This window comes from Anser cygnoides, chromosome 7 (genome assembly GCF_040182565.1).
Source record: "Anser cygnoides isolate HZ-2024a breed goose chromosome 7, Taihu_goose_T2T_genome, whole genome shotgun sequence".
NCBI lineage: Eukaryota > Metazoa > Chordata > Aves > Anseriformes > Anatidae > Anser > Anser cygnoides.
In genome coordinates this window covers 14466385-14475899 of record NC_089879.1, presented here as the reverse complement: position 1 = coordinate 14475899, position 9515 = coordinate 14466385, and the positions used below count along the sequence as shown (strand labels likewise).

Here is a 9515-nt window from a genome sequence, read left to right as displayed (position 1 = left end):
GAAGCCCTAGTTCTTCTAAAAACAGCTGAAATCAGAGCACTGCTCGTGTTCTGTTTCTTGATTGTCCTCGTGGGGAGGGTGTCTTCATGATAATCAGCTTGCTGTCCTGCTGAGCACCTCCATGAAGAGCCCAGCTCCATTTTGGTACCCTCTTCTTAAGGGGGAGTGCACCTAACAGCGGCCTTCCAATACCTGAGCCTTCTATTTCCTAGGCTAACTCCATATTTTCCTCAGCTTCTCTTCGCAGGCCACATGCTAGACAATTAACTGATGGCTGAAGTGAAGATACTGGTGTGAACCCGCCTGGCTTTGCTCAAGCACATGTTTGTGTTGGCTGTGCTACATTTGCTCGGTGCTTGGCGTTTTGTCCGAGCCACAGCACTTGTCAGAGCCCTGGTCTATGTTGGGTTTGTTGCAAAGGGGGATGGGACCTTGCTGCTGGAACGGCTGTTGGCAGACCCATCTGCCCCATGAGCAGTTTGTTACGCTCTGTCATCAGTAGCCACTATTTTTTATTTTCCTGTTGCAAGGATTCTTTGCTACAAGTAGGACCAAATATCCTATTTCAAGAGCTCAGGGGCAGGCCTAAAAAGCGTGTGTCATCTGTACAGGGTGAGTTTTTCAGCATGAAAGGGACTTCAGTCACTTCTACAACTTCTACATAGTGATCACAGTACTTCCCAAAGCAATCAAATTCTGCGCATCCCCCAGTCCTGGGGACAATGAATACCTGAAGCCAAAAATAAGTGAGGCAAATGGTCTCCGGAGTTTGAGCTGTCTGCTTTAAAAGTATGTTTAAAATATGTGTGTGTGTGTGTGTATATCTTCCTGGGGAGTAGCTTTTTATGTTTGGGGGTTTTCTGAGTGGAGCTGTAGTTTATAGTGTCAAACAGGAATAAAAGCAAATTTAAAAAAAAAAAAAAAACAAACATGATCTTAGTCAAAATCTGGTTTCATTTGTGGTTTAAGGAATGTGTCTGGTGGGAGTTGTGTCTGTAGCTGGTGGTTGCAGACCGGAGGATGGCTGTGGGGGGAGGTTAGAGCAGTGACCTTGGAGTTAAGGCTGTAGGAGGGAGCTGTGTTACGTTCCCCTCTTTGTGGGAGGTGGTACAGGAGGGAACAGAGGTGTAGCGTGAACACCTTTGGGTGATGTGAGCTGAGAGAAGGGAGGTTCCTGAAGAATTCAGGGGGAAAATTCTGTAGAGGAGCTAGAGGGAGAGAAGCTAGCACGTACTTGTGTGTTTTGGGGGATGTCCCGTCTGACTGGTGTAGGATGGCAAGAATAGGATGTGGAAACTTTTGCCTTGATATTGCTGAGGATGGTCATAACTGCCAGCTATTAATGCGGTCAGCTGGAATATCTGATGTGCTCAGGAGGAAGAGGACCACCCATTTTGAGGCTTAATGTGTGTTTTACCCATTAAGGATCGAATTCTCTGCTTTTTTCCTCACTGTGCACTGACAGGAGGCAGTGGATGGCTGTCTTGTGCTTGCTGCCTTTGCCTGCAGCCCTACAACACAGAGCAGGTAAGGCTTTTGCTGCCAGTAATTTGTGCTCTCGGATGTTCAGCTGGCACTGCGGTAGTGTTAAAGAAAATGTACCGGGGAGTGGTGGATCCCAGTAGCGCTTCCACTTGCCTTTCAGTATTGAGCAGTTGGGAAACTGTTGTAAACACATCTCTGCTCCCTCTATTGCTGCATCCTCTGTCCCAGAGGGGGAGTTGCGTTTTCCTTACTCCTTGATGTGTCCTGGACATAAAAGGTGGGCTTGGGTAGACACTGAAGGAAAGAAAAGCTGCGTGAGTACGCCTTGCAAATCTCATCTCAGCCTAGGAGCCAGGATTGATCTTGACGTTGCACTGGGAACTTTTCCTTTAAGGGAACGTGAACCAGATTTTTCCTTGCCTCCTTTGCTCCGGGACAGCACGTGTATCTGCTGTGTGTGCTGCAGCCAGATGGCTGCGGGAGCTGCTGCGGGAGCGAGCGAGTTCAAAGGCATCCGAGGTGCGCTTGTGTAACGCTTGTCTTTTTCTGGGCCTTGATTCGGCTCTTCAGAGCTTCTGTCGTGTTGCTGTTGAATGGGCTCCAGCTGGAGCAGTGCGAAGGGCAGGCTGGTGGAGGTCTCCTCTGCAGTGGGAGCGGGGCCAGCTTCTGACCGAGAATGCGGCGTGAGCTCACCCCATTAAAGGGATCTGTTTCAATGCAGTTTCTGCCCCCAAAACGTGGGGGAGGCTGCTCTGGTCCTCTGCCCCCTGGGCTGGGTGCTGAAGAAGGACGTTGCCTTCCCTTCCTCTGCAGGCGGAGGCTGGTGTACTGCACACAGGCCCTGGGGTCTGAGATCAAGCAGTGGAGATGAGCTGTGCCCCCTCCCCATTACCTCTTTGCTCCCCTTGCACTGGGGTTTCTCACCCCCAAGGTGACTTTTGGGCTGTTCCCCACCCTTGCCATTTAGGATTCTGTCCCCTTCCCCTGTCCCCCCTCTCCTGCCTACTCCCCAGAAAACCTCTTCTACCAGGAAAAGCCATTAGGATCCCCCTGGGCTAATAACCCTTCGCCTTTTATCGCAATGAAACGAACCCCCATAAGGAACCCTACAAATGCGGCATTTCACCGGGTACAGCAGCGCGCTGCCCTCAGCCCTTCTGGGGCGCCCCGGGCGCTCCCCTGTCACCGGAGGGGACAGGAGGGGACCGGAGGGGACAGTCCCTTCCCTCGGCAGCCGCTGGGTGCCGCCTCTGAAGGTTTTGGGGGGTGTGGGGGCGGGCACGGGGCGGTGCATCCCGGCACAGCACGGCTCGGCTCGGCTCTGCCCGCCCCACTCCCTGCGCCGCGCACATGGAGCCGCACGGAGCCGGCAGCGTCCTCTTCGGTGAGGGGCACCGGGGGGGCTTTGGGAGGACGGGGGGGGAATAAATGGGATGGGGGGGGGCAGGAGATTTTGGGGAGGTTTGGGGGAAAGTTAGCAAGCGGGTCGGAGGCGGGGGAGCACGTGGGGGAGGAACGGATTTTTTTTGGGGGGGGGACACGTGGGGGGTAAAAAAGCAGGGCTGGGGACAGGGGGGGCGCACGGAGAGGGCTGGGGAGGGCCACGTGTAGGGCCGGGACAGGGGCACACGTGTAGGGCCGGGGAGCACCGGGCACGTGGCGGCGATAGGGGGCCCCTCCTCCTGTTCCATACTCTTCCTCTTCCATGCTCTTCTTCGTCGTCCTCCTCCTCTTCCTCCCCTTTCCCCCCCCCGTGCCCCCGCCGCTCTCCAGGCTGCGCGCACGTGTCCGGCGCCGTTCGCCTCCCAGAGCACCTCGGCAACCGCTTGCGCTGCAAAGTGGGGCAGCCCCCGAGGCTTTCCTGCACCTGGGTTTCGTTCCTCGCCCCCGCGAGCTGAATGCGTGAGCAGGATTAGGGCCGGGGCTCGCCCCGAGCTGTTTGCCGAGGCTCGTGCCTCTCTCCCCGCTGGAAATGCCGTGCCTGGTGCGCAGGGCTCGGCTCCACGTTTTTCCCCTCTGCTTCACATTGGTGAATCATCCTGCAACAAGCAAGCACGCCCAGGGTGCTCTGCCTGCCCTTCCTCGCCACGGCTGGCTGAATCCTGACCGTCAGAGCTCAGGACGTAATTTTGCCTCTCCCTTCCTCTTGCAGCTCTTTGGACACACGCGTAATAAAATGTCTTGGGACTCCTGCTGCCAACTCCCAGCACCCTGCCCCATCGGGTTGTTCCTTACCTCTCATGTTTCTTCCTCGATGTCTCTACCTCCAGCTTTTCCCTAGAGCAAAACTTCGCTGATGTTGGGGAGAGCAGAGTATTTCCGTCTGCTGCCTCTCTCCCTACCTAAGGGAGGGCGACCTGGCTCTGCTGCGCTCTGGAGGGCATGAGCCTCGTTCTGTGTAGTTTTGGGGGCCTAAGGTGCCCCTGGGCACTGTTTCATGGCAGCCCATTTTGGGGACGCCAAGGTTTGTCCCTGTAGGGTATTGAGGTGGGTGCGCAGTGCTTGGGGTCACTTCGTATTGGAGCCATCAGAGAGCAATGCGTATCAGGGACACCACGAGCTTGTCCGCCCAGGGCTGGGGCTCCCCCTGGGGACCCTTTGCACGGGCACTTTTGCCGTGTAACCCTCGCTTCAGCTTTTTTGTCTTCTGCTTCCAGGCTGCGAGCTGACTGCCAGTACCAAATCCTACACGTTTCAGGTGGATGAGGAAGATGACTCCGACCACGTCTTGGCCCTGTCTGTGGTAAGAGAGATGAGAACAAACCCCAGGAGCTGGCAGCCAGCATGAACAGAGGTTCATGTCCCTTGCTTTGTGTGGCAGCACCTCACCTCGCATGGCAGCTGGGCCGGAGCATTGCTGCGGGTCACTTGTCCCCTGGAGAGCCCCGGCTGTGTCTCCTGGGGGAGCAGTACCCAGGATTTCCATTCCCCACCCAGGTCTGCCTCACGGATGGTGCCAAGGACGAGTGCAACGTGGTGGAGGTGGTCGGGCGAAACCACGAGAACCAGGAGATCGCTGTGCCCGTGGCCAACCTGAAGTTGTCGTGCCAGCCCTTGGTAAGAGGTGGTTTTGAAGGCTCAAACGGGAGAGCTGCAGGGAACTAGGCATCTCTGGGTGTCTGTAGGCCTTTCCACAAGGACTCTGCCTGTGAGCTGCTCTGCAGCTCGCGGGGAAATGCCCTGGTAGCCTTGGCCTGGCTGCAGGTGCCCCCAAAGCCTCCCTGTGTGGGTACGTGCTGCTGCCCAGCTCAGTGGGGTCAGCCCTGACCCCAGACCACCCTCCCAGCCCCTGCATCTCTGGGGTAGCCTCACAGGGCTGAGGCCACGGGCTCTGCCTATTGCCTGGGCAGGGGTGGTGTGAGAAGGACGCAGCCTGCTGGCTGAGCGCCCTGCGGGGGTGCACGGGGTGCTCTGCTTCTGGCCTCTGCCCCTAACTTGGCTCCATCTCTTCACAGCTGAGCCTGGACAACTTCAAGCTGCAGCCCCCGGTGACTTTCCGCCTGGCAGCGGGCTCCGGCCCCGTGCACCTCGCCGGCTGGCACCAGATCAGTAAGGGCTCGTGTCTGGGGGGAGAGGCCGGGGAGCAGCAAGGGCCAAAGACCCCCCCCCCCCCTTCCCGGTGGGTAACAGAGCTCTTTGTGTGTCCCAGCGCACAGGGAAGACATTTCCTTTGAGGAGGACGACGAGGACATGTCTGAGGAGGAGGAGATTGCTCCCATCGTGCCAGCCAAGAAGGAGCGGAGGAAGCAGTGAGGGTGGCTCCGGGCGAGGTGAGGGGCTGCGCAGCCCTGCAGCAGGGTCCTGGCGGGGGGGTGCTGCCCTGCCACGGGGGGGCTGTGCAGTGGGACCCCCTGCAGGAGGCTGCTGCTTTCAGTCTGCTTCTTCCCCCAGGTGCTCGCTGAGACTTCCTCCTGGATGACTTTTACCTCGGACACCTCTTGCCAGGACCTCAACGCTTGCTGCTTTTTTTTTTTTTTTTTTTTTAGTATTATTGTTTTTTTCTGTTGGATCTTTTTTGGGAGCGGTGAGCTCCCAGCACTGGGGTGTCTTCTTCCCTACATCCCTAGGAGGCTGATCCCAACCCCAGACGGGTGCTGCTGGTACGTCCCCTCTCCCTGTCCCTCTGCTGGGAGCTGGGGATGGTGGAGGTGCTCCTTACCCTGTGCCTTTTTGCTGCCCTGGACCTCTGCTCTATGCACCTGGCTCTTAAATGCCCAGTCCTGGCCCCTTCCCCAGCAGCTGGACGTAGAGCCAGAGGCAGTTTCACTGATTCTTGGCTGCTTTTCTGTACTCACACCTTGTTTTTATACACTTGGAAGTGTGGAACCGGGGCCCAGGCTGCACCCTCACCTGCGGGCTGGGAGCTCAGGGCCTGCCTGTGATTTGGAGGGGGGTTGTGGGTCAACCTGCTTTGTAAGGAACCGTTTTTTACACTGAATAAAGGTCTCAGGTGTCAGGTCTGGTGGCTTGGCAGGTTCCTCCCATGCTCGGGGCGGTGGGGGATGCTCCTCTGTGTCCCCCTGCTTCCCGGGGAGCTGTTCCGGATGCAGAGCACCCACGAAGGGCTCGGGATCTCCACTCTGCCCCATGAGCTCTGCAGCTGGGGGACCAAGGGGCAGGGGCTGAGCTGGTCAGGGCCCCAGCTCCGTGTGTGCTCCACCTGAGCGCTGTCCCTATGAGGTGGTGAATCCTCACCCCAGGTCCTGCTCTCCTCACCCCAGCAGCATCCCGGGGAGGGATGAAACTCCAGCGCCTGCACAGCATGGGGCTGAGCTTTGCTAGGGAGCCCCGTCATGGTTAGGGGGATTTGGAGCTCCCTGTGCTTTGGCTAGCTGGCACCTCACACCCCTGGGGGCTGGCAGCCCAGCTGGCCTTGTCCTGAGGGTTTCTCCAGGGGTTTCCTCATATCCCTCTCCCAGTTCTTGTTTGCTGCTGGCCCTGAGGAACGCCATGCCCTTTCCAGCCATGCTGCTGGCCTTTTCGGTACAGCTCCGCTTGTACAGCGAGTTTCTTGGGCTGGTAGGAAATCCTCCAGGGCAGATCCTTTGCTCCTGCTCCATCCTGGGTTATGAGCGGGGCCGTTCCCCTCCTCCAGGACCCGTGCAGCTCCCTCCCCATCCGTCACCCCTGTTTCCTCCTGGCCCCAAACACCCCTTGACCAGCCCAGAGAGAAACCGCTCTCACCCCAGCCCTCCAGGACAAGGGGACAGTGGGGTGACACCGATCCCTGCCAGGGGGGCACAGGGTGGGGGTCTGGGTGCGTGTATGGGACCGAGGAGGCGGCGGGGGCTGCTGGGTCCCTCTTGGGGACCGCTAGATGGCAGGCGGGCAGCGCCGTGCCTCTGTCCCTTGCGGAGGGGCCGGGCAGCCCCTGGGATGCTCAGGGAGGTGACATGTCCCTGCGGAACCTGCGGCTGTCCCAGCAGCAGTTTTTGCCAGGCAATGGGGTGCCCGGGGCTGGAGGTCTGTGCCCACGAGCACTACCGGGAACATGGGGTGTCCTGGGGAGGGTTGTGGGGAGCGGGGGGATTTGGCAGCCTTGCTGGCTGAAAGGACGTAGGTTTTTTTTCTCCCCGAGGGCTGTGTGTGTGTTTGTGGGGTGCAGGCACAGGCAGCGTGTCGGTGCCCTGTGTTCGTGGTGCAGGGGGGGAGTTTGGGAGGGGAATGGAGATCTGGCTGTGCCTGTGTAGGGTCAGGATGGTGCCCAGCCCCTGCCAGGGCTGGCACGCACATGACCTTATAGAAGTCTGCATGGGGTCTGCAGACCTGCCGGTTACAAACCCCAAATCTGCGTCCCAACATCCCCACCGCCCCGTGGCACCGAGCGCCCCAGGCTGGTGATGCTGGGCAGGGTGCTGGGATGTAGCAGGGGCAGGGGGTGACATGGGACAAAGCTTTGGAGCTGGGGCTGTCTGGCCAAGCCGGTCACAGGGATGGGGAGGAGGGATTCAGAGCTTGGAATCGGGGCTCGTAAGGGTATGGGTACAGCCAGGGTCACATCCAAGGCACTTTGCAGAGGTGAGCAGTTCTCCCAGCTCCTGCACCACTGCCAGTGTTGCTCTCAGTGCTTTTGGGACATTTGCCCCCCTCTCCCCAGCCATGTCCCAGCCTTGATGTGCTCGGAGGTGAGTGCAGGGAGGGGGGGACGCGCTCACACACGGCGCTTAATGGGGAAGGATGGGATTACAGGGGTCACGCTAGGTGAGCAGCTTCCTTCGCCGAGCTGATGGTATCAAAGCAGGTGCCCCCGGCTGCAAATACCTTGGGCAAACAAACAGGGCTGCCTGAGAGCAGGTGAGCTCGGGCACGGCCGGGCTGGGGGGTATCGGGGGGAGCAGGAGGCTTGGGGTGCACATGGGGCTCCCGGTGTGAGGGCTGCATTGTTTTGCATGGGGTGGGAGGAAAATAAGGGTGTATGTGTATATATATGGGGTGTGGGTAAGGGTGTGGGGTCCAGAGCTCCTCCACGGGGTGGTAGAGGTGCTGGTGCCCTGGGAGCCAAATGATGCCCCGGGAACTAAATGATGCCCCAAAAGCAGATGGCTGTAGGATCTCTCTGGGCTCTGAGCATCCTTCTTTTTTGCTGCATTTCAGGGCTCTGCATGCTGACGTCTCAGGGGATGGATCCCTCCCTGCTCTGGCAGCACCGGGCACCCCGGCACTGTCCAAACCACGCAGCAGTGACACGGCCACACCGCGCCGGCAGGCAGAGCTGTGACACACCGGGCATGCGAGCACCAGGGCCGTGCACCCACGCTCAGGCCCTCCTGGAGCAGCCTGCCGTGCTCGGAGAGGGCTTCGGGGTGGCCGTGTTGAGCCAGCCTGTGGGACTCCCTCCTTTCAGGGGTCAAGTCTGAGTTGACTTTCGGGGATGGAGGAGAGGGATGGGGAGCTGCTCTGCTGATCACGGCCTGGGAGAGGTTTTCCTTGCGGTGCCCCGGCTCTTCTCGCCCCCCATAAGATGTCCTCACATTTGCAGGCAGCCCCCGGCTGGCCGGGAGGCGCAGCTGTGGCCGTGCTGTAGGTGGGGCTGGTCCCCCGCTCCATGAGCGCTCCGCTTCTGCTCCCGCTTCCCGAGGGCGAGCCGGGGCAGCGCCGCTCCCCTCCGCAACCGGGGGGGGCTGCGACCCACCGCCACCGCCTTGCGGCCAGCAAAATGCCCCGGGTGCGCTGTGCGGGAGCAGCCCCGTCTGCTGGACAGGCCGAAATTCAGGGCTGGGGTCGTTCTGGTGCTTGGTTGTGGGCTGGGAGGTCTTCGTGCCCCCGGGAGGGGACAGGGCTCCTCCAGCTGCCGCGTGTGCAGCGGGTTCCCGCTGGGTTTGTCCGGGTGCTCGCAGGGTGTGAGAGCTAGTCAGAGCCTCTGCTTGCGTGGGGACACGTCCCCAGCCTCGCGAGGGGAGCTGTGTGTTGGCGGAGTTAGAGCCGGGACACCCGCGGCTTTATGGGCTGCAGCAGGAGGTGCTGGGGGCGCACGGGGCAGCGCCCGGGGGATGCTGGAGCAGGGCTCGTGCCACGAGACGGGGCCGAACCCGTAACACCTAAAGCTAAGGGTGAACCCGGTTGGGCAGAGTTAGAGAGTCGTGGTCCATACCTGCTGCCACGTTACAGAAATTCCCAGGGCTCTTCCCCGTGACAGCTCGGGCACTGCCCCACCACGCCGTCCCCTCCTGCATCCCTCTGAAGCCAGCTGCGCGTCCAGGCAGCGACAGCAGCTCTGCTCCCGACAGCCACAACCCCGATACCCTGGGGTCGCAGGTGCCCTGCCCTTCGACCCCTCCGTGGCACAAATCCAATCGCTGCGGGCTGGGACGTCCCTGACGCTGGCAGGGCTGTCACCGCGCTTCCCTGCCAGGGCTGGTGGCAGCCGTGGGGACAGGGGGTGCCTGGAGCAGCGGGGCTGTGCCCCAGGGGGGATATAAAGTGTGCTGGTGGGACCCTCCTGTGTGGTCCCCTGATCCCAGCCCCGCTGGTGGCAGCCCCAGAACGGGCAGGATTTGGCCTCCGTGGTGCCCTTGGTGGCTCTGCACTGG

The 9515-nt window shown here is 60.0% G+C and overlaps 1 protein-coding gene across 1 annotated transcript; it reads left to right on the top strand.

Annotated features, from left to right (window-relative positions):
* Positions 1-2727: 2727 nt before the first annotated feature.
* On the top strand, positions 2728-5941 carry NPM3 (nucleophosmin/nucleoplasmin 3). Its single transcript, XM_048060548.2, has 6 exons — positions 2728-2869; positions 4143-4228; positions 4423-4542; positions 4941-5034; positions 5135-5255; positions 5377-5941. Exons 1-5 carry the CDS (start codon positions 2836-2838, stop codon positions 5236-5238), a joined length of 438 nt encoding a protein of 145 aa, XP_047916505.1. The 5' UTR covers positions 2728-2835; the 3' UTR covers positions 5239-5255; positions 5377-5941.
* The last annotated feature ends 3574 nt before the right edge of the window (positions 5942-9515 follow it).

Excerpts from the sequence above, each read along its gene's own strand:
- NPM3 (XM_048060548.2), top strand. The coding sequence starts at position 2,836 with ATGGAGCCGCACGGAGCCGGCAGCGTCCTCTTCG. Across the intron at positions 4,229-4,422 it reads ACGTCTTGGCCCTGTCTGTG|GTCTGCCTCACGGATGGTGC; the intron begins GTAAGAGAGATG and ends TTCCCCACCCAG. Across the intron at positions 4,543-4,940 it reads AGTTGTCGTGCCAGCCCTTG|CTGAGCCTGGACAACTTCAA; the intron begins GTAAGAGGTGGT and ends ATCTCTTCACAG.